Here is a 25,022-nt window from a genome sequence, read left to right on the forward strand (position 1 = left end):
GGAGAAGGAGGAGAAGGGAGGAGGAGGTGGAGGAGGAAGAGGAAGAGGAGGAGGAGGAGGAGGAGGCCTCGCCGCTTCCTCTGCGGCGGGAAACGGGCAGGCAGCGGCCGACATCCGCGTTAAAAACCGGCCCGCCGGGAGCAGCAGCACGGAGAAGACGGTGTTGGGGGCCTAACCCGCCCACACATTTAACACACGTTGGCTGAAAGCACATTTCAGAAAACATGCATCATTTAAAAAAAATAAGATTTTTATCTGTTCCAGACACTTCCTTTTAAGAACGTGCAATTATCGCCTTCATAGGCGATACGTCAGTATGAAAGACTTCATACTGTTAGCTAACGACATACAATCTGGGGAGGGAAGCTGTCGTTAATTTTGCTAACAGTAATAATGCGCTAATTCTGCTAATAGTAATACACTAACACTGCTATAAAGATCATCAGGTGCCAATTCAATCAGCTGAGAAAAGGGGGAAAAACAAGAGCAAGTTCTGTAGAAAACTCACTTTCTGTGGACATTTTTCAGCATGCTTTACTGTTTGGTAGCAACCCCAGCTAACTCGGAGTATCCCGTTCCTGTTTGAAATTCTTCTCTACACGCTGCAGTTTCTGATACTCCATTTCACTTTGCCCAGGAAGACCATCTCAGCAGCACCAAGCAACAGGGCCGTCACCGGGAGCAGATGTGTGCTGACTGTCACAGAAATAGCGACAGGAGCCATTTGCACTTGAGGCTGTTACAGGTCGTAAGCACTGGCTTCGCCTGAAGCTGGTTCTGTTCATCTAGCCCAGTTAATGGCAATGCCTGTGTAGATAGTTTTAAAGCTCCAGTTAACCCCAGTATACAAACACAGATTCCATTTTAAATGTGTTCGAGCCCCCTCTGACTTCAAGCAGATACAAGCATGCAGGTAGTCACTTCCTTGACAGGAACGAAATGATATACAAGCTTGATTCTGAGCATATGCAAACCCAAACCATCCAATTTATCCTCCAACTGGTCGTTGATCTTCAAAAATATAAGCCTCTCTCAATTTAATTTTTGTAATTCTACTTTTAGATAGGTTAAGAATTTTTTCTTATTTCTTGTATGTGCACATAAGAAAAAAGAACATATGCACACTTTACCTGATTTTATTATGATCTATATGCACAAATATAGTTGCTATAAGGTTGCTCATCCATGATTTGAAATAACTCAGCAGTTTAACAGTCACAGAATTGATACTTTTGACTTACTGAAGAAAAAAATTTTATTTACTCTTAAAAAATAGTCCAAATAAATTGAACATTTAAAAGATTTTTTTTTCATGTGTCCTAGGTATCTACAGAGGTCAGTATACTGGGCTGAGGGCATCATAAAGCCTCTGCGCAGCCAGCTCCACCATTTCACGAAGGGATTCGTCATCTTCACTTCCTGGCTCACAGTCAACTGTCTGGGAACAAAAAAAGAAGTATGTTAGAACAACTAGCACTTCATATTCCTTTTCAGCATGTGAAGGATGCTCATAAGGGGAAAGGAAAAAGTAGTCAATGCAAATTGAAAAGAAAGTTATCAAGAGCAGCACTGTATGTTTTTAAATGGTCTGCCAACATATAGAAGAGTTCAGAGAAGACTTATGCAAGTCCTGCTGATGAACAAGAAGCTTAATTGAGTTTTACATTTGATTAATAAATTGTTTCAAAACTACTATGTAAAATGCATTAAGTTCTGTAGATTGCATTTAATTCAAAATCAAATAAAACCACACAAGGTTCAGTCCTTGGAAATTTCATTTTATCTGTGAATTCACCCGCATTGCATTTACATACTGTAAAAGACGTGCATTCATCACAGAGGTACAGGCACCTGTACTCAGGGAGTCTCCACACTGATGTTCCCACACTCATAAGGTAACATTTACATCAAAATAAAACCCCAAAGAGATTAATTCATCACTAAAACAAGTCTTACTAGAGAAAGATGCCCACCCCAGACATGCAAGTTGATCAACATTCAACCCAATCCCCTGACTGCTCTATCTCAAAAACAAAGGGCAGCATTTGCATAGTAATACTATTCTTGATCCTAGAGAAAGTACTAGGACTGTACCTTCTCCAATTCAGCATTAACTTGTTACTCTTCTGAACAAGTAACTCTTTTCAACAGTAAAGGTGTTTTTGGGAGGGGGGGGGAAGGCATTTGAAACAGCAAACATGCATTTAATGTTATCTAACAATACTGTTAAAAGCATGTTAACTGTAAAAGCACTGTGGTAAGAGTTAACATGGAAAAAATAAAACCACATGTCCCACCATATAGTTAGATCTATACTAAACAGCTTTTTATTTTAAAGCTATTAAAGTTTTATAAGAAGATACATATGCACATAAAGAAGGACAGATCTTTCTTGTAAGACTTGGTTCACAATTGCATAAGCTTGCCATTGCCAACACAGTATGTAAAATGAATATTAGAAAGATACACGCTGTTGCAGTTGAGCTGCCATTAGGGTTTTTGTCAGTACACAAGTCTTTTAACAATAATGACATACCTTAGTATTGTATTATATGAAAATGAAACCTAACTTCTTAATTAAGCAGTATGCAATTTTTTTCAGTCTGGTTACTTTTTTCTCTACTGCAAGAGCTCTCTTCATCCATCCCATATTTTTCTGTACTATATACACATGGAAATGTAGCATAAGTTTATTAAAAAACTGAAAAAATTTGTGGGTTAAATCAGTTTCTCCTCTACAATCTTTCTTTATTCATTTTTATACAAGTAGAGAGCTGCTGAAAAATACTGGGTGTTCTTCCAAATTTACTGTGTTTGTTACATAAACATTGCTAGCATTTTTTTAATGAAGAAAACTCTCTAGGAAATGCTTCTGTAACAAACTCAGTAAACTCAGCTTGCAGGCTGGATCAGTATTTCTCTCAGAAAGGCTGGGTACTGATCGACTGATGAGAATGTCAATGAAATTAATGGAAAGTGAATAGCCTTAAGCTGTTTTGATACCAAATACAAAAACATTTCCTTAGCAAATGGGTACATGATATTCTAGGCAGCACTGTACACTAGACAGGTGACTCACCTCTGCTAAACATAGTGCACACAAAAGCAAGTGCTTTGCTTTACATACCCGAGTGTCCAGTGAAATGTTTGCAGTCTTTCCATCAACTGTGATGCATAGGACAGAGCCATCTTTTGAACTCACACAGTCTTCTCCAAACATATCCCTAAAACAAAGACCTATGTGTGTAAGACGTGGCCAAACAGCAAACTTACGCTTTTCTTTCTATTAACCTCAGGGTTCCAAAGGCATTTTGTCAGCAGAGTATCTCCTTTCAGCAACTATTATTTAACCCACTCAGATATAATTAACAAATACCAATCTAAACTATTATGAGTGTGGACGTCACATAACAGTACATATTTTACCAAAATAAATCTTATCATAAATGAAAGGAAGGATTCCTTTGATTTCAAAAGAGGCAAGATTTCTACATAAATAACAGAATATACATTAGAGTACATTTTAAAAGAGATGTGATCCAAAAACGTATTTTCACAACCATTCATAGCATAATTTTAAGGGACAACTTAAAAATCTGCTCCTGGAAGAAATAACTGCGCCTTGTATTCAAAATTTTAATGATGCTGAGAACTTTTTACTGTGCCTCTTTCATTACTTAATTCCTGGCCTTCACAGAAATTAAAGTGAAGTAAATTTGCATAAAGTATTTTTAAATAACTGTACCTTTAAACTGTATTATACTAAAATTATTGTATTTACATGACTAACAGTGATCATTTTCCTTTAGAAAAATATATGCCAACTTACTGAAGCATGATCTCCATTCTCTTCCTGTACACCTCCATATCTACTTTTTTGGAAATTTTATGTACTGCAGCTGAAAAGAAAAAGTCATTTCACTTTCACAGACATTTGCTGGGAGGGAAAATTGGCTAACTGATACATCTTGGCTCCCAACTGACTTTAATGAAAAACAATCCAAAAGCTACATAAGATACCTATGTTAAACAATTTATAAAGAAAATGTATTAAAAAAAGATGGAAAAAAAGATGAAAGAGTCAAGGAAGTACATACATGTCAAATATATGTTCCCTGTACTTACCACATTTTAAAATAGAAAACTTTGCAAATCTAATTCTCACTTTTTAATGCTCCTTTTTACTGTTAATGCTCATTACTTCTCACATTTCCTTTACTTAAAAGTGAAAATAATCTACTTCCATCATTTGTTTATAATCCCTCCATTTTCTCTTATTATAGGAAAATACCACACCATGGAGGCTAGGAGCATGCAGAGAATACATAAAGTAAAACCAGACAGCAAACGTGAATAGTAGTAATAGGCCCAGACATTCCTGGAATATGTTTCAGCACAGAGAGGTTGAAATAATGATACTGTTTTTAGACTTGGTTTCAAAATTAAGAGGTAGTTTAAAACAAGTAATTTTCTATTGAACATAATTATTTAAGTATTTGATTGTTAAAGGATTCAGAAGTCTATAGGAAGAGCTAATTGTGAAAATCACTACCTTTTCCACTGGTGGATAAACAAAAACAGGTAAGGCTTTTGAAAAGCCAGTTTTCAATATTTCTGTATCAGCTGAAGAATTCAGAAAACTGAACACAATGGTTGTTAGAAATTCTTTGAAGAACTTCATAATTGCAAGAGACCAAGCAAGCGTTCTTAAAAATTTACCATCCCTTAGATAAGATGCAGTAACTGAATGTACTAAGCAAAATAACTTTATACTGGAAATGAGGTAAGAGCAGGCACACGGTCAGCTGAGCAACAGTAATTTAAGAGATTTTAATTCAATCGCTTGTGATCCTGTGAACATACTCTAAAATATACAAGTGCGAGAACTACTTGGAATGTGTTTTTACCCCAAATAAGGGAAAAAAAAAATCCTGCAAGAAACCACACCTGAGACTAGCTGACAGAATCACCAGCATGAAACATCATGAGAAATAATGCTAAAAGGCACATAAAAATACGAAGAGGAATTAACGGGGGGGGGGGAGGCTAGACACTGTCACTAACAAATCATACAGAGAAAGTGGGGACTACCAAAAGTCAGGCCAAGTCAGATATTACAATAAGAAGTTTTAAAAATTAGCAAAACAGCGGTTTTTTTCAGCCATATAAAGGATAGGGAAAAAAAACCCCAAAACACCCCCAGAAAAGGAGGTCAAAGTACCACCCAAAAATAAAATTTCTATTTTTGGTTAGTTTCAGTAGAGCAGAACATAAGGGTGTGGCTACAAGGGCTGATATAAACTGAAAATGATCACAACCAAGATAAGAAAATTACAATCTGAATTTGCTTAGATCAAGGTGACTGGTAAACCTTTATCCCCAAATAAAGTAAGAACTGTTATGTGAATTTATAAACCTATGAAAAAGGATTTTTTAAAAAATTTGTTGAGTCAGGTATGGGACTAGGCACCTAAAGAACACTGATACTATTTTATATAAAATCATTAAAATATATAATAAAAAGACAAGTGGAGTAACCCAGGGAAAATAGACACCCATTTGTCCATATAGCTCTAGTGCTTTCCATGCTGGTTGGGAAAGAAAAATCTACTAGAAGTGTTATGAATAAAACATCACATGGGGTTCACAGAGACAGATCAATCCAGACCCCTCACTATCAGTCTCTGGTAATTTAAAATTATCAGTTATTTTAAGGATACATTGTAGACCTTGACCATCAGCCTTCACTATAGGATCTGATACAGAATGACATGAAAAACCCTGAGGTAAGATGAGAAGATGTGTACAGAATTTTTAACATTGGAACTGGTTAAAAGGAGGATAATCATGGAATGAGTTGACAGGGAAGTCGGAGGCCCAAGGGGTGATAAGAACAGGATATGGCACTGAGACTGCTTTGAAGGCTTCTGGGTTCAAGCACACACCTCAGATGTGTCCTGGGTGTCCTGGGTTCATGTCAGAAGGACCTCCTTACCTCCACCTCAGTACTCTAGTTACCACACAAAGGAAAAATGGGCACTACGGTCACTGCCACTGGTCCCCTATTTTATGGTCACAGAACACACCTGCTGGGCATTACAGACATACCCCTTGAGTTTGACCTTGGGATTAATTTAAGATGTCTACTCATATTGCCCTTTTGCTAAAAAAGCCCAACAAAACCAATCACCAAATGGTACTACTTTTATGTAACAGCCAAGGAACAGAATTTTGGGTTCTGCTTGCCTAACCACATCCAAGCTGCAGATGAATAATGCTCTAAGATGAATACCCAAATGTCACTTATTTCACTAGGTGAGCAAGGGTACACAAAGGCAGAATTTAATAAGATCTTTGTAAGTAAAATAATGCAGGTAGTGGCAAAAAAGTGATTTAAGGCCCTAGAAAATAAAAAAAAAATGCCTTATTTTATTTTGATAAATGGATTATCATTAAATTATCTGTGTTACTGTGTTGCCAAGCTGCCAACATTTATCCTCAGTGGCCAACCCAATATTCAATACTTGCTCCAGATTCTTAGCACACTGACATACTTGTTCAAAAGCAAAACAGTGGAACAAAAACTATAAACTATCATCACTAGTAATCCCAACAAAATTGCTGTGATTCTTGAGCAGCAATGTCAAACCCAGCATCTGATGATGCTATCACTACCCAATAATGTTACTTGGTTACAGGGTCTGCGTAAGTGTGATTGTGAAGTTAGTCTGGCTTTTTTTCAGCATTGTCTACCTAACTCTTTCTGGTATACACTCATAGGAATACCACTCATGAACGGTAATCACAACTTTCAAATAAGAAACTGAAATATTTAAATGGGATATCATAAATTGTTTATATACAAAAAAGTAGAGTAACATTTAACTTATTTTAAATAAGGTCACATATTCCATCAGCTACCAGTTGCCCTATAAAAGAAAGTTTCAACAAATGAACGTGTTATAAATAACGAAGACCAAGTTGTAATTCTGTTTTTCAGTAGCAAATTTTACTCCCTAAATCATAAGGAGAGGAAGTACAATAGGGGGATTGCAATCTATTGCAAGGCAATATCCCTCTAAGCTTGACATAAAAAAATTAAGAAGAAATGCCTCAGTTAAATAAGCTTACACTAAACTTACTACCTTTCTGTATTTTGGGATTTGATTGAACTTCCAGTATCACTGTTGTCACGGTGTCTGCATACATATCATTAGCAGGATTTGCCACCCACTGGAAGATAAAAAAAAAATATTCATAATTTGACCTCATTATTTGGGCTAAGTGAATAATGCAACAGAAAAACAATGTAACATTCATTGTGTTCTATTTGCTTTTCTCTGAATTCTAGCTTCAAATGACTGTCATACATTTTACACCAAATTATTAACTACTTCTAACTTGTATATTCCAGTAACTTCCCATGAAAAATTCAAGCTGTTGAATGTTTCTGAACACATTTATGGAATAGTTATCAATTACCACAACTATTTTGGGGGTGGGGAAAGGGGAAGGAGGGAACACCATTTGACATTATTTCCAATTACTATTTGCCAAATAAAAAAAGGGCACCGAATCTGCCATCATACTCTTGAGTCACAGCAAAAAAGAAACTAGCAGTGGCTAAATAAAACAACATGCATCAACACAGGACCATAGCTCAAGGAGAACTTCATTCTAGCTTTCATTCTACTTGTCATCCAACAGAAAATCACTTAAAACATTTAACTCTGCATGGCATCTATATGATACTATTCCAGAAACTGGAGAACAAAGTACTTCTTTCTCCCTCACCAATGCCCACCTCAAGGACTACCATGCCTGGTTCCTGGATCACAGTAATATTTTTGAAAACCTTCAGGGCCGGTTTTTGTTGGATCTCTATTTCTTCTACATCACCTAAGAAGTGACAATAAATGGTTAGCAAGAATAAAATTATACTGAAAGCAAGAATATCTTTATCTGCATAAGAAAATGGGTCATTTTAAGAATATGTCTGTTGTTATCACAACTGCTCAGAGCAGCTCACAAAATGGAAGCGCATACTCTTTCCCCTTACTTGACAATGTTATTTTCTTTGTTCTGGATTGTTTGGGGTTTTTTAGTATGTAATATTGGCCATTTTACTTGTTTTGAATTCTCATATTTGACTGGCTTAGTACTCTGATGTGAGTACACCAATGAAAAAGAAAACAAATGAGAAATTCAGTACTCCATTTGCAGAATTAACCAGCTCCTCTTATACTCTTTGTCGTGGTTTAACCCCAGCCAGCAACTAAACACCACGCAGCCGCTCACTCACTCCCCCCCCCACCCAGTGGGATGGGGGAGAAAATCGGGAGAAGAAGCAAAACCCGTGGGTTGAGATAAGAACGGTTTAATAGAACAGAAAAGAAGAAACTAATAATGATAATGATAACACTAATAAAATGACAACAGCAATAATGAAAGGATTGGAATGTACAAATGATACGCAGTGCAATTGCTCACCACCCGCCGACCGACACCCAGCCAGTCCCCCGAGCGGCGAATCCCTGCCCCCCCTCCTCCCCGTTTCTGTACTGGATGGGACGTCACATGGTATGGAATACACCGTTGGCCAGTTTGGGTCAGGTGCCCTGGCTGTGTCCTGTGCCAACTTCTTGTGCCCCTCCAGCTTTCTCACTGGCTGGGCATGAGAAGCTGAAAAATCCTTGACATTAGTCTAAACACTACTGAGCAACAACTGAAAACATCAGTGTTATCAACATTCTTCGCTCTGAACTCAAAACATAGCACTGTACCAGCTACTAGGAAGACAGTTAACTCTATCCCAGCTGAAACCAGGACACTCTTAAAGGATAACCCATTGCTGACATAAGCATAGAGCTTAAACCAAAGCATGTGTGCCAGGTAGCAGTCAGGTTGAGACTTGAACATCAGATAAATACAGGTTTTCTCTTCACTAGTGATATAGAATTAGATTCTGACACTAGGGAAGAAAAAAATTCCTGAGCTTTAAATCTGGGAAGGATCCTGCCTTTAATGAACTAGGACAGGAGTTGCCTCTAACCTTTAAGAAAGCTAGACAGGGGCACTGGGGATCACACTAGTGGCAGATTTAAATGGCTTCTGACTCAGAAAAAGCCAACAAGGTTAGATTCTTGCCTCTTGGGGAAGGACATAAGAGGTTGTCTGTCACAAAGGAGGACAGAGCTTTTGTTTTTATTAATTGGATGGCATTACCCATGCTATTTTGGGGCTGGAGATAAAAGATCAATTAATAAATTTTACATCAGAGTGGCTATAGCACTCACTTTGGGAGCTGACAGGAGACAAAAATTGGCCTAGGCTCTATATTGGTATATGCTCATGATTCTGTAATACAACTACAGTAGAATTCCCCCAAAACAATGTGTCATACTCATGAACTGGATCTGGCAGAAGCTGCATAATGAAAGTTGTAAAACATGAAATTGTGGCATTTCAGTTACTGGCAAAGAAATTTCCACTCAGAAGACCTCTGAAGACTGGAAGTTGTTTTAAAACAAGTTGAGCGCTAGAAATCATGACCATGTCTTTCCAAATACGCACCAGTAAGTTTTTGTAACTGATAATAAAGCAGATTAAAAGGGCCTGTATATGGAATGGCTTGTGTCTGCGTTACAGTGCTCATCGCCAAGTCTGTATAATCTGAAAGAATTTTAAAAAGTACGTATTAAAAATTATCCTTTTACTTCTTAAAAAATAAAATTGCCACTATAGATAAATAATGGCATTGATACATTTAAGACAGAGGATTGAAAAGAACAATTTGTAAAGACGGGGGTCAAGCGTCTATTGTACGATAAATAATATATTTGTGGTTAAGAAACCAGCAAAAGCTTGTTATTTTTTCATACCCATTAGAGGCAAACAATGAACTAGGACAGCAGAATTTCTTTCCCTCAAGCTCTTCTGACCTTACATATAATTATTCTTCTATTTTGAAAACAGATCAATTTCTTTAGTAATAAATAGCATAGGAGCAATACACAAATATTTTCAGTGTACTGTAGCTTTTTACACTAAAAACTAAAGACATTTTAGAAACTGGCAGGACAATTGATCAAGGTGCTTTTCTGTTCTCACTGGCGTGTTTTATGCCATTTCATGCAGAGGAACAAGTTTTAAGTAACTAGAAGGGAAATGGAATTTTGCTGCTTTTCTTTTACAGAAAGAATAGAGAAGATTTTAAACTTCAGTGGACAATGAATTGAATGCTTTTCTTCTCACTACAACAGTTCAGAACTTTAGGCAAACCTAAACCAAAATAAAACCAAGATGTTCACTAACTGCTTACCAAACACAAAATTACAGAAAAAACCCCCAGTATTGTATATGTTTTAATGAAAAAAGAAGGATACAGTAAGTTTCAATTACCTACTGAGCACATCACTGTCTTTACTTACTGGAGAGGTCACACGGAGAAAGGATGTGATAGTTAAAATTTCTTTTAACTAGGATTCCAGAAATTCTCTGTCCTTGCTCTGGTTTCTTATCTGCTAAAGAACCCATCACCTGGAAAGAAGAAACACACATAGTGCAACAAGGCAATCTGAAGTATTCATAGCTTAAAGGTAACTATGGACATGTGTTGTGGTTTAACCCCAGCCGGCAACTAAGCACCACACAGCCGCTCACTTACTCCCCCCACAGTGGGATGGGAGAGAGAATAGGAAAGAGTAAAATCGAGAAAACTCGTGTGTTGAAATAAAGACAGTTTAATAGGTAAAGCAAAAGCTACACATGCAAGCAAAGCAAAACAAGGAATTAATTCACTGCTTCCCATCAGCAGGCAGGTGTTCAGCCATCTCCAGGAAAGCGGGGCTCCACCACACGTAACGGTTACTTCGGAAGACAAACGCCATCACTCCGAACGTCCCCCCTTCCTTCTTCTTCCCCCAGCTTTATAACGCTGAGCATGACGTCATATGGTGTGGGATATCCCTGTGGTCAGTCGGGGTCAGCTGTCCCGGCTGTGTCCCCTCCCAACTCCTTGTGCCCCCCCAGCCTGCTCGCTGGTGGGGTGGGTTGAGAAGCAGAAAAGGCCTTGACTCTGTGTAAGCACTGCTCAGCAATAACTAAAACATCTTGGCATTATCAACACTCTTTCCAGCACAAATCCAAAACATAGCCCCATACCAGCTACTATAAAGAACATTAACTCTACCCTAGCCAAAACCAGCAGAAGATGAAATGTAGTTTTCTCAGAAAAATCAAACATAGTATAATATTAACTCTCAAAATAAAAGGTCAGAGTAACCAACAAACATTCTGAGATGTAACACAAGAAAAGGTTGGAAGAGTGAAGAGCCAAACAAACAAAAAAACCCCACCAAAAAATCCCCCAAAACTAAACCCCAAATACAACACTAAACGCAAAACATTCACATAGGTTGAGTCCCTAGGAAACATACACAATCCAAAACCAATTAAAAATAGAGGCTTGGAAGAAAATGTGTAGTTTTTATCCCAGATGAAAATACTGTTGTACAGATAAGAAAACACTGATTTTATACCTTGGCAAGTTTTTCTCCTCTGAAGTTTAATGTCACAGCTTCAGTATTCCTAGGATTATGAACTTCTATATGAACTTCATCATTATCCTCATATTCCCGTATCAATGCTGCTTTCAATCTGGCCATTTCATTCTGCTCACCATGAACTAAAATCTACAGGAAAGACAGTTTTTCTTTTAGCAGAAGTTATTTGTCCAACCAGACATGTTTGGTAAACAAATTATCCAAGAAAACTGCTGTCATGTACCTCATCTTTATAAAAATGTAATTTCATGACGTCACAATATATGAAACATTAGCTCAATTATATTACGTAGTTCTAAGTTTGTCTTTGAATTCTATGCATCATTCAAAGGCCTAGATTTCATGATCCTGAGTATTAGTAGAAAAATACATGCAAATAAGCAGAACGCATTACAGAAACTCCATTTAACTTTTCAAACACAAACACATTGTATTATGAAAGGGAAGTATTAACTTAAATTCAACAATAAAATCTAGTTAGCTTTACATTTTTGTGTCTGCATGTAGATAAATATAAACATAATAAACATGCAATTCAGAGAGGATGCTTCGCAGTTCGCAATTCACAATTTTCTTTGCCAAGTTAAATCCTCTCTTATTCTGCTATGATTTGTCTTCTTTCTTACCTGTGCTTGCACACTGATTCTCTTCCAGCCTCAGTAAGTTTCAGATCCTAGTCCCCATTTTCATATTCTGGTCCTTCACACCTCCTGCTCCCTGTGATTTACTCACTCTTTTACCCGCAAGTGCTGCCCTTGTCTTTTGCTGCCTGCTACATACCTTGAAATCAATGTTTTCTTGTTTATTTTGGGGCAAATTCCAGTGAACTATTCCAACACCAGTGTCCCCAACTTAATGTCGTCCTATACCGTATCTTACTTGTGCAAAACACTGCTGAAAGAGTTTATGGACCACACCACTTTCCTGAAAGTCATCCCCAGATATCCCACATGCAGACAGTCGAGAGCAAGTTCCTCTACTTTGCTAAGGTAACATGATGAAAAATGGTTAAAATCTCCACCTTTTATTATTCAAGGCATAGGGATACTGGCTACTGATAGACACCAGTACCTGCCTTGATGCTTCAAGGCTGTGAACCGGTTTGATGAATCCCACTCTGGAGAAATGGCAGCATGTATACTAACCACATGTGGAGGTTTCAGGGCCCGGATAAATTCACTAGTTTGTTGATAATCTGTGTGAGCAGAGAAAGAAATGTAATCCACAGACATCTTCAGTGGGAGTTTTTGCCCTGACATAGTTGTGATCTCTTCAGGTTCAGACATGATGTGCTAGAAAAATAAAAGAGCACTTTAAATAAAAAATTGAAAGCTTCCTACAGACACCATATAACTAATACTTTACATTTCAAAAATCAATGAAATAATATTGGCAGCCAGGTTGAATATGAAGAACTGAAAATAATCTCTCAAATTTCACAACACACATACTCACAAATGAAAAAAACATGCACAACACACACCATTTCATCTTTTGCATCCTCAGCAGATCTGGGAGTTCATTCTTCTTCCAGATACATCTCTCAAATTTGCATTGAAATTATAACAAGCGTGTGACTTCTATCTCTAAAGGCAAAACCAGATGCTCTGGTTGCCCTTAGCTGCTGGAATTTGGAAGGAAGGATTTCATTCTCTACAACCAGACAGTGGCACAACATGTGCAAGGCAGTCTGATCTCTGACACCTAAGCAGTGTTAGATTTAACTACTCCTCTATAATTAGGGTTAGGGCACCCCTCTCAAAAAGTTAAACGGTAGAGGGGTCTAAAGATGGAGAAAAGTATCAATCATTCTTTCTCATGACAAGATAACTGCTCCTAGAAAAGATTATTCTGTGTAAGATCACTGGAAATGGCCATATGCAAATTTTCTGTACTTTTCATTAGTATTAGCCAAAAGCAGTAAATTTTGACTACATAATTATGCATACCTGACAATGCAGGTTGTCAGTAAATCCATATAAAGTTGCTATTGGCCAATTCTTTTTAAACATAACATGGAATACTACTTCATATGAAGAAGTTGTGGTGCATTAGCAACTCACCTTAGCAAGCGTTCCTTCAACACAGTACCCTGCTATAATTACTCCGTTTCTCTTATCTGTGCACCAGCTCTCAAACAACTCTCTGGATAAGCCACTCTGCATCATACCTGGGGAAGCCATCACAACACTTGGGCCAATATCATCAAAATGATCCATACTCTAAATGGACAAACAGCAAGAATATCAGTTACCATAACTCACTTAAATGAAGGACAGCCTAGCTGCACCCTTAAACAACATACAAGTAGAGCCCTATGTTCACCAATTATATCCCATCCTCATAAAAAGTGCCCTTTGCAGGAAAGTTCCTCCTACTGATGCCCATAAGGAGCAAACTATAAGCACAGGGATCTATAGAGGAAGAAAAGTTGGGGCATAAGCTCCCCTCAACCATCCCTCTAAACACTGGGATAGCAGATAACTCACATATAAACCTGTACCTAATGAATCTATTGGATAGTAAACATGCAAACTATTCAGCAAATACGAACTCTTCTGTCACCCTTCCTCTTTTGTAAGACAACCTTATCTCAAGCTTACCTTCAGATTACTAATATGCTTGAAAACAAATGGATTGTTGATGTTAATTTGCTTGCGGATTTTGTCATTCATGGCATTGACATACGTCTGATAAACTGCCATACATTTCTTTGCCAAAGAGGAGGCATAGTATATAGGGATATCATGGAGTTCAGGATGATTCTGCCAGTATTCATCTAAAAAAACAAAAACAATGAAACCCCCCCCCCCAAACCCTGTAACCACCAACCAAAAAACCACACAACCCCGTCCAAAGCATCATCTCCAAAATGCATGCTTCTCAGAAAAGTTAATACTTCTTGTAAAACAGATTTAGCAGTGGGGTTTTTTATTTTTATTACAGAAAATCACAGACTTATTTTTTTTCACCTGCTCTACTAAAGAAGAAAAAGCAATCACCAACTAAAAATGTATACAACTAGTACAAACAAACAGGCAAACAAACAAGAAAAAGACGAACTTCTGATATTTTTGGCAGGTCAAATTCCAATCAACCACTGACTTCAGCTACAAGGTATAAAGCGTACACAGTATTACACAGCAATAAATCTACATTTACAACAATGCAAGTTTTACCACACCACTGCAATAAAGCTAAAATGTCTCTGTCAAATATTAATTATACATCTAACAGCTAGCGACATCTGCACATAGATATGTTGGTGAGAATTCACTGTATCAAAGTTCTGTAAAACAAATGCGTGGAGTTCAAGGCATGTAGGTATCACCCAGTTATCAAGCCTGGTTTCCTGTATATCACCAACAGTTATATTTTACAAGCTTAACTGAAACAAAACCAGGAAGAAAGCCTTCATTAACCACAACTTATTTTAACACTGATGACAGTAGCCATAACCTTTACTAAACACAAAGAAGAGATCTGAATGCAGCTACACAAACATAACTTATTTGTTTTCCCACTTGGATACAGTTCTGCTAGTCTAAAACATATTTATATTGCGTAAGTGAGCAACAATCATCCAAAAATAGAGGTACACTCTTTTGGCTGTATTTGTACATTTAAAATGATACAGCTTTAACCTAACATTTCTCATCTGCAGACAAAGCTATTCAGAACATGTCAGAGAGGCTCACTGCCATGACTATCTTAATAAGCCCAAGTGTAAGGTGGAAATGGCCAATAAAAGATAACCAACAGCAGGACTTAAGAGTGACAGTAAAAGACTGTACTCATTGTCACAATTTTCTATACCATAACACAGTATTTTATTTTTTGTCATACACTTATGGAAAGAAGAAAAACAAACACAGAAGTCTGCGGGATCAATTGTGTAGGCATGTGAGATGCAATTGCATTTTCTATCTAATTAAGCATCCATCTGCATGTCTAGCTTTACTAGATGTATTTACAAGCTTATCTTTAGAAACTCATTTTAATATCTACACACAGCAAGGAGAGGCCAACAAATTACAAACTAATGGCTACACAAGATTTAAAATGTTCAGTTTTTATCTCCTCTATAAAATAAAAACCCTTCAATCAATGATTAGTAGTAAATAATCCTACAACATCGAATATTACCCCATGCCTAGATCCAAATTTATTAACATTGTAATAGACCAGTAACACATTTTGAAAACAAACTAGTTTCTAATGTTGAACTAAACTGAAAAGGAAAGTGAGAAGAATTTCAAGTATTTTAGGTAACACTTTAGATTCAATATTCCTAAAAATAAGTATTGTAATTTGGAGACAGTTACCTTTTGATCTTGCCAGCCTTTGCATGAACAAAAAGACTAGTGAAAAATCACGTAACATAGTACAAATTAAATGTGCTAAAAGGAAGCAAAGAAGCCTGGAAATAATGTATTTAAAAACTGTTTTATCCGAAGTACCTTGTAACAACTACCTACATATTTTATGTGAAGTGGCTTGTTATGATCATGTATAACTCCGCACCCCCCCACTCCCGCCCCCCATTTTTGCTCTTCTTAACAAAGCCTAATTTGCTTTCCCATTATCATTAGGACTTTAGAAATGCTGGAAGTGTCTGTTATGGTCTTTTCAGTTTTTCCTATAACGACTTCTTCATATAGGTTTGTGAACTAAAGGGCAAAGATAGTGAAACTTTGCAACAAAATATACCTTTTCTTAGCAGTACAGTTTAAATAGAACAGTTGTGATTGCTTACTTTTCAAGCTGTAATAATAGTCCCTATTTGCTGAAGTCCTGGTTCAACAAGATTCAAAAGTCAAACACATATTACCATGCCATTACCCTTTCCTTTCTATGTCTCTGTCCTACCTCACAAAGCAGAACTGCCTTGATTGGTTTATTGGACTTTTTGCATTTGAACAAACATGCATTATATATTCTCAGGTAATTAACATGCTGGAAAATGGTTGAAGCGTTGCTTAAAAAATTGTTATATCTGAAACACTGCACATGAAAACATTCTCATTTAACTTTATATGCCTTTTATAAAGCGGAGCTGGGAAGGTACATACCTAAAATTAAAAGTAGTTCTTGAGCTCGTCCCAGGGCAAACACAGGAATAAGACCTCTACCTCCTCTATTTACAATGTCATGAACAGTATTACAGAATCTTGCCTCTCGTTCTTCCCTTTTTTCATGAATATGAGTACCATACGTGGATTCCTACATATAGAGAAACCGAATATTAAAAGTACTGGCACAGAGGCTAATTCTTGCTCTTCTGCTCTGAATCCAACAAGAAAATGCAGGAAAACATACTGGTGTTAACACGGTGGGGAGGGGAGGGAGAGGTGAAGAGAAAAATCAAAGCCACCTCCAAATTCCCGTAACCACCTCCGCTAAGATAAATAACCAAAACTTCCCCTCTCCCAAACCCCTCCCAGCAATTTGGAAAGACAGATCCTGTTGGGGGTTGGGGGTGGGGGGAGTTAAAAAAAAAAAAAAAGAACTACTAATTTTGATGCTCCTTTTAAGAGCTTTCAAATTTAACATACTTATTTTCCTAAGTGGAAGTGCTGCCACTGCTTTGATGAAGGTGTTACCACATTAACATGGCTCACTAGTGGTACATGTGCCACAGTTTAGAAACACCTAGCCTACAATATAGGAATTACACAAAATACAAGATTTTGATGTGAATTAAAATAACATTATCAGTTACAGAAAGCAGTTCGAAGGGACACAATAAATGAAATAATTTTAAGTGTTACTCTCAAAGATCCCACTGTTCGTTTCCAGATAAAACTGTTACTTCTAAAGTTTCCCCTCAGCTTCTGATTTTCCAAACATGGATTCAGAATAAACCCATATTGCTCAGAAACCAAAACAATATAAAACAAAAAATACGGTATAACACACAGGCTACTTCTACCCAGGACAAATTCTAAACATAGTTGGAAGTAGGTTAGGATCTACTAAAGAAATATCTGGCTAAATTGGGCTTTGTACAACACGTCTAGCAAACACCGATCGAAACCTAATAAATCTCCCATCTCGAAAAGGTTTGTCTAGAGGCTTAAGGAACTTAATCAGAAGAATTATAAAATGAAAACTAGACTTTTTAATAGAGTGAAAAGAAATGTTGGAGTGTTCTGAACACACAAGCAGTCAGATATTTAACACAAATCACGTACTACCATTAAATCTCCACTGTCTTTCTCATTCCATTTTAGCTTTAATTAAGTAATACCCCTATACGTATTTAATTCCTAATATAATGATATAATTTTGTAAAACTTACAATTATAAGAATATCGGGTTTAATGTTGGGAATCTCAGCTGCCATCAGATGTCTATCTTCCTGTCTTGAGAAATCACCTGTATATAAAAGCTATTGGAGACAAAGAGAAGCAGTTATTCTGATTACAGGTTCTACCAGGTCAGCCGTCTTTAAAAAGCTGTTGTATAGGAATGATATTTCTTAAGTAAAGATGGTTTTAAGGAATTTATGATAAAAAGATCACTTGTACTTTAACTGAAGACCCCTCTCATGTGGACAGTGCTTACAAGATTAGGTCAATAGTACTACAATACAAATATTTTACCCACAATAAGTAAAGGTATTTCAAGCAGTACCATAATCCCAACAGAACTAGGTAAACAATTATTAAGATTTTATTTTTTGTTTGGGATATAAAGGTGCCATTTTCAGCCTTTTCCATACATGCACTGACCATTAAGAAGTAAAAACTGACATAACAGAAAATACAGCAGGTCCTAAGTGGAAGTAAAAAGTAGGTAAAACTGCATTTACATATCAGAATGCAAATATAACGAATAATCCAATAAAATTACTTATTAAAAATTCTTCTAAGATTTTCTGATAGTAAAAGAAAAGAATCATAGAATCATAGAATCATTTCGGTTGGAAAAGACCTTCAAGATCATTGAGTCCAACCATTAACCATGCCCCCTAAACCATGCCTTGGAGTACCCTGTCCACTTGCTTTTTGAATACCTCCAGGGATGGTGACTCAACCACTTCCCTGGGCAGCCCATTCCAATGTTTGACAACCCTCTCAGTAAAAAAATTTTTCCTAATATCTAACCTAAATCTCCCTCGCCTCAACTTGAGGCCATTTCTTCTTGTCCTATCTCCAGCCACCTGACAGAAGAGACCAACACCCACCTCACTACAACCCCCCTTCAGGTAGTTGTAGAGAGCGATAAGGTCTCCCCTCAGCCTCCTCTTCTCTAGACTGAACAGCCCCAGCTCCCTCAGCCGCTCCTCATCAGACTTGTGCTCCAGGCCCCTCACCAGCTTGGTTGCCCTTCTCTGGACACACTCCAGCACCTCAATGTCTTTCCTGTAGTGAGGGGCCCAAAACTGAACACAGCACTCGAGGTGCGGCCTCACCAGTGCCCAGTACAGGGGGACGATCACCTCCCTGCTCCTGCTGGCCACACTGTTCCTGATACAGGCCAGGATGCCGTTGGCCTTCTTGGCCACCTGGGCACACTGCTGGCTCATATTCAGCCGGCTGTCAACCAGCACCCCCAGGTCTTTCTCTGCTGGGCAGCTTTCCAGCCACTCTTCCCCAAGCCTGTAGCGCTGCGTGGGGTTGCCGTGACCAAAGTGCAGGCTGTAATCTAGCAGATTTTCCAAACAGAATGATCACGTTCCCCATTACACGAAGAAGTAATTTGTAACTGTTAGCAATTTTTAATGGATTCTTAACTGCAGGGTGGAATGCAGCTCTCTGTGGCCAAAATGATGGTTTGAAAACTGAGTATTTTTTACTTAACAATCATTCTATGGATGAAAATGTGAATAATAATAAAACATAGTCAGCAACAGCAGATAACTGGTCTACACGTAACCTATCATCACATTTCTCATTTGCTTCACAGGGTATTAAAGAAAATAATGGATATTAAAACTCAATCCATTTGAGTCATGCATAGCAAGAGGGAAATCTCTTTCTCCATCATGTCTTAATCAGAAAAAAAAACAACCAAAAAAGGCAGTAAGACATCTAAATTTTTTTGTAATCATTGTAAATCCAGTTCTATTTCTATACTTTTTTTAAACTTTAAACTTTTAAAATCCTCAATCATTATAAACCATGAACAAAGTCCTACTAGACAGCAAGCCTCAGGACCACCATCTCTCTTCCCTCTTCAAGGCTGCATTAAACTTTTCTTGGGCAGTGATTATCCTACTGCACTCCAATTCATGAGATTAGTTTCATGTATCTGATTTTGACACAGTGCTGCCTGTGATTATATGACTTATTTAATCTCTCTGTGCCTAAAATTAATAATAATCCTATTTCTTTAGGTACTTTAGCATAAGAGTGTTATGAGAAAAATATAACTTGCATACTTAGACAAATGCCATTTAAGCACTCAAGACAGGCAGACATGGTAAATCGGAATTACAAAAACAAACATCTGTTCGTAGATTTTACTAAAATGCAGCTTCCATAAGACTGCCTCAGCTATCAGCTACCTCTGAGCAGACCAGCAGGAAAACTACATTTTTACTGGTTCCAAGTCTGACTCGTAACTCACTGCCATAAAATCCAAACATCCTACCTGGTTCAATACACGTGTCACTTGCTAGTTCTAATCAATGAGCAAATACATGGTCTAAGTCAAGGCCTCCCATCTTGACTTGAGTCCAAGTCTATCTGACAGCTCCAACCACAGTGGTGAGGCTTAACAGACAATAATAAATAATTAATGACTACATTAGAATTCAGGCATGATTTCAACTTTATAATAAAAAGAAAATACCTTCACACCAGCTATTTCAATCATAAACATGGCTGCTCCCAGAACATGGCCTGCGTGGTAACACCAGAATTTGATTCCTGCCACCTCTTTCACTTCATGGAAGTTGATGGTCTCAATCTTGTCCATGCTTTCTTCAAGGTCTGTTTCTGTATATAGCATGTCATCCGCTGATATATTACTGGATATAAGTGAAATGGCTAAATATCAGCTCATCTTACCAGCTTAGAATATGTAACAGTTGGAAAAAACTTTTCCTGGATTTTCCCCCACTGACAGTAAGACTTCCATTCAGTAACGCTACGTCTCCTACATTAGAAATCAAGTCCAGGTACTCTAAGGTAGCTCACCTAAGCAGAGTTAAAGCACCTTTCTTTTGAAAGGCCATGCTAGACCAGTCTTTTCAGTTCAGGATCTGCTCTGTATTTGTCTAAAAGTACCAACAGATTCCCAGCCTGGACAGAAATCTGCCACTCCGCTCGTAACAGTCCTCAAAAACCAAACTAAACCACACTTTTCCCATCAGCCCAGAGCAAACAAGTTAAAAGAGGACTGTTTATCAGGTTTCTGACCCAAGCTAGAATCTGCTGAGTTGAGATATGCTCAGGAGCGTTGCATTCACACAGAAAAGATATGTCAAGCCATGTAACAGAAGAAAGAAAAAAAAAAGAAAAAAAGAGAAACCCCCAACAACATGTAAGTAACAGAGCACTCTTTGTATATTTAATATTTAATCTGACCTTGTCCTGAAGAGTGATTTGTATCTTTAGGGGCTTAAAATTCACTACTTCTGTGAAGCTTAAGAAAAAACAGACATTAAAAAGCATGAGAACAAAAGAGTGTCTTAAGAAAGACAGATGGGGAAAAAACGGGATACTATTAAAGGTCCAAATAAGGCAAATGAAAAGAATGAGAGGAAAGAAGGGAAGATTTTTTTTTTTTTTATTGATAGGAAATTATTTGAGACACACATTATCCATGAGGCAGTAAAATGATTCATTACTTCTAAACTGGTTATAATGTTGCTACTTGTGGCAACATCCAGGTTCATCCAGCCACCTTTGGTGGGTTCATCTTAAGTTTCCTCTGGGATACATAGGTGAAATAATTCAGGAGTTGAAGAGACAACCCCATCTTACCAGGTCAGCTTACCTGACTTTGACATAGTCTGAAAGAAGCCATCTGTAAATAGCTTTTGTGGCATGAGTCATAAACGTCCTTCCTTTAAAACTTGTTTTCTGCAAAAACCATGGTAAAGCCCCACAGTGATCTAAATGGAAACTTAAAATAGACACACAAATCCAGTTAATACATTAACATGACACAACACAAATACATATCATATAATTCACTACTTCACTGGATTAACATAGCATCACAAAAATCCAAAATCCAGAAAGAGAATTTTCAACCTTGTTGTTAACTATGCTGGTCTATATTCTGTACGCTAGTGACTAGAAACGTAACGAAGAAAAGGTAAGAGTAATACAGGAAGTTCTCCATTAATTGCAAAGGTTTTATCCATATAATTTCGGAATTAACTTTTCTGTAATTTACATATAAATTTTGAGGGAGAAACATAACAGGAACCAGGAACACAATAAATGTCAAAGATACAAGAAAGCTAACAAACGTGATCCTCAGTTTGCATGTTGGACACCATAGATTAAAACATGAACTACTATAATAAAATTATCTGGCCACACTTCTAGCTTGACCTATCTTAAGGAAGTACTTTTGAAATACAGGTAGAACAAGCATACACCACGAAAACTCAAGATTTTATAGAGAACCAGTTATTACTGGTTAAATCATTTAGAAATGGCTCTCCTCATCTCTCAGCCCCTAGACAATACTTAAATGACATTCAAAGCTTGTGTAAGTCTCTGTCGTGGTTTAACCCCAACCAGCAACTAAACACCATGCAGCCGCTCACTCACTCCCCCCCACCCAGTAGGATGGGGGAGAAAAACGGGAAAAGAAGCAAAATCAGGGGGCTGAGACAAGAACGGTTTAATAGAACAGAAAAGAAGAAACTAATAATGATAATGATAACACTAATAAAATGACAACAGCAATAATGAAAGGATTGGAATGTACAAATGATGCGCAGTGCAATTGCTCACCACCCGCCGACCGACACCCAGCCAGTCCCCGAGCGGCGATTCCCCGCCCCCACTTCCCCGTTCCTATACTGGATGGGACGTCCCATGGTATGGAATACCCCGTTGGCCACTTTGGGTCAGGTGCCCTGGCTGTGTCCTGTGCCAACTTCTTGTGCCCCTCCAGCTTCTCGCTGGCTGGGCATGAGAAGCTGAAAAATCCTTGACATTAGTCTAAACACTACTGAGCAACAACTGAAAACATCAGTGTTATCAACATTCTTCGCATACTGAACTCAAAACATTCTGTACCAGCTCAACACTGTACCAGCTCCTGGGAAGACAGTTAACTCTATCCCAGCTGAAACCAGGACAGTCTCTGAGAACCTTTTTTGTTCAAAGCCAATACAGCAAAAACCCACAACCAATACTTTTCAGCAGTCTTTATGTGGAAAACTCATTCTAGAAGCTGTCACAATGGTGTTAAAGCAGGTCCGATTATAAAAAAGTCAGACATCACAGCGAGCTCAGAGGGGAGTTGTAATGTCAAAAGTGACTGAACATCCTTAATTTAAAAAAAGTTGGAAACTTAAATTTTGCCATGCCACCACCAACTATATAACACCTATTTTCAGCCTCTCTTAATAACCTACAAGTGAACACAGCTCAGACCATGACCTCAGTATATTTGTTGTTTTAGGTGCAACTTACTGACTAATTAGGAGGAGATCAATCTCAGCAGGATCTATTAAATCAATGTAAGGAAGAGCATCCATTCCTTCTAGTCCAGGATGGATTCCACAATCAAGCTGAAAAATAAAACAAAGTTAAAGCTTCTAACAGAACATATAAAAAAACCCTCTTCCATTTTGGTCTAAAATATAGTTACTCATGGCTGGTAACTTTTAGCATCATGCAAAAACCCCTATTTTTATCTTAAGCACTGCTTTTAGCATTAGATTTCACATCTTGGGCTTCTGTCTAAATGACTTATCTCCACTGGGAAACTGATCATCTTTCAAAAGATCCCAGTCTTTGTTTATAATTTTGTACCTATACAAGCCCTCATTCACACTTCAACAACACCTGAATACACAGAACCAGCGTATGCAAGTTATTTCAGCCACCATCTCAGAAGACAGCTGGAAAAGGGAAAGAGAACATGTATGTGTTTATATGTGACTGTTTACGCATAACTGTTGGGAAACATTAGCCTTAGGTTCCACTGAAACCTAATACGTGTAAATTTTAGAATCCACACTTCAGACACATACATTCTGTTTGGGGATATGGATTTATTTTACATGACAGCCTCTGTAATGCCTACTATCATGTATGCTATATTGTTCCAAAAAGCTACAAAATGTGCCTCTTCTACCACAGTGGCTGACTGCAGTGCAGAGGCTGAATTTAATCCGTAACATCTTTTTGTGATCTTAAGTACTGTAATGACAGGGCATACAAATACATTAATGCAATAATTACCATTATTTTTCTTCCTTTAAACTCCAGAATAATGCATGACCTTCCTACTTCTTGGCCAGCACCTCTGCAAAAGGATGTCAAAGTCATCAAAATTAAAACAACGCACAACATATACATGCAACTATATACTGGATGCCTTTAGTGGGATTGCATTTCTGTGTGGAAATAATGACTGCACAGTCCTTTTAAGCTCAGGTGTTTAAAGTAACTGAACAGTTATATTTATCTCAGTGGAAATGAGACCCTATTTAATGCAGCAGAAATAAAAAGAATCTGTTTGGGGAAATTATTTTAGTCTCTTCTTGTTTTTATTGCATGCCTGTGCACTCGACTCTCAAAGTATTGAGATGTATAATGAACGGAAAGTTTACTTAAGTAACAGATCACCTTGGGCTGAATAAGCTTGAAGTAGCATCTTCAGGTTGTCCAGAAGACAACTCTTGTGATCCTACCAGAAACACCTTCAAATTGCACCGGCATCTTTACCAGAGAAAGAAAAATTCAACCTGGAACACTACACAACGCTGTCAAAGTGCAAAAGGCAAAAAAAGTGGTTTTTTGCTCAGACAACTCTTCCAACTGCGCGTAAGGGAAAGGACGCAACCCTTCTAACCGGGTGTGACCGCTATCCCGCAGGCTGCGGGCTGCCTGCTCGTTGCAAGAGCAAGCGACGACAACCCGGGAGGGGAGAACCCCCCCCCAGCAGCCCGGGGTTTCGCGGCCTCGAACAGGGCTTCCCTCCGGGCGCGCTCCCGCCTCACCTGCCGCGGCGGCACAACCGGCGCCCGGGGGAGGCGCCGGCCCGCGGCCGGGGGCACCCCCCACCCCCGCGGGACGGGGCTTCCGCCCGCGCCTCCGCCCGCCCGGCGACCCCCGCCCCAGGCCCGACGCGCGGCTCCGGCCGTGGCGCCCGCCCCGAAGGCTCACAGGGGCCGGATGAGCAGCTGATCGCTCTCCTCCGCCGGGATCAGGGCCTCGGCTTTCCGCTTCGCCGACATGGTGGCGTGAGCCCCGGCGGCGCCCGGCGCTGGGCCCCGCCGGCACCCGTCCCCCCGCCCGCCTCCCGCTTCCGCTT

The 25,022-nt window shown here is 38.4% G+C and overlaps 1 protein-coding gene and 1 long non-coding RNA gene across 3 annotated transcripts; one reads left to right on the forward strand and one right to left on the reverse strand.

The window, feature by feature from the left end:
* Window positions 1–17: 17 nt before the first annotated feature.
* LOC128151786 (uncharacterized) lies at window positions 18–1,761 on the forward strand. The gene is made up of 2 exons (XR_008238462.1): window positions 18–160; window positions 1,324–1,761. It is a non-coding gene; the product is annotated as an uncharacterized LOC128151786 (long non-coding RNA).
* On the reverse strand, window positions 1,121–25,018 carry CPSF3 (cleavage and polyadenylation specific factor 3). Of its 2 annotated transcripts, XM_052809436.1 has the most exons (18): window positions 24,875–25,018; window positions 23,948–24,011; window positions 23,174–23,271; window positions 21,513–21,641; window positions 20,364–20,541; window positions 17,866–17,955; window positions 16,637–16,787; window positions 14,168–14,343; window positions 13,628–13,786; window positions 12,710–12,856; window positions 11,541–11,693; window positions 10,431–10,539; window positions 9,574–9,672; window positions 7,805–7,899; window positions 7,146–7,233; window positions 3,830–3,899; window positions 3,128–3,224; window positions 1,121–1,438 (listed from the first exon to the last, which is right to left on the reverse strand). In XM_052809436.1, exons 1-18 carry the CDS (start codon window positions 24,943–24,945, stop codon window positions 1,337–1,339), a joined length of 2,076 nt encoding a protein of 691 aa, XP_052665396.1. In that variant the 5' UTR covers window positions 24,946–25,018; the 3' UTR covers window positions 1,121–1,336. The 2 variants fall into 2 exon arrangements, with proteins under 2 accessions (XP_052665396.1, XP_052665397.1); XM_052809437.1 differs by lacking the exons at window positions 23,174–23,271; window positions 23,948–24,011; window positions 24,875–25,018 and having other exon boundaries at window positions 20,364–20,413; window positions 21,513–21,564.
* Window positions 25,019–25,022: the final 4 nt, after the last annotated feature.

The sequence above is a fragment of the Harpia harpyja genome, chromosome 15, assembly GCF_026419915.1.
Source record: "Harpia harpyja isolate bHarHar1 chromosome 15, bHarHar1 primary haplotype, whole genome shotgun sequence".
In the NCBI taxonomy this organism is placed as follows: Eukaryota; Metazoa; Chordata; class Aves; order Accipitriformes; family Accipitridae; genus Harpia; species Harpia harpyja.

Coding starts and splice junctions, on each gene's coding strand:
- CPSF3 (XM_052809436.1), bottom strand. CDS start 24,945: ATGTCGGCGAAGCGGAAAGCCGAGGCCCTGATCCCGGCGGAGGAGAGC. Junction 24,012..24,874: donor CAGCTGCTCATCCGGCCCCT/GTGAGCCTTCGG, acceptor ATCCTTTTGCAG/AGGTGCTGGCCAAGAAGTAG. Junction 11,694..12,709: donor CCCTGAAACCTCCACATGTG/GTTAGTATACAT, acceptor TCTTTCCTGTAG/ATTTTAGTTCATGGTGAGCA.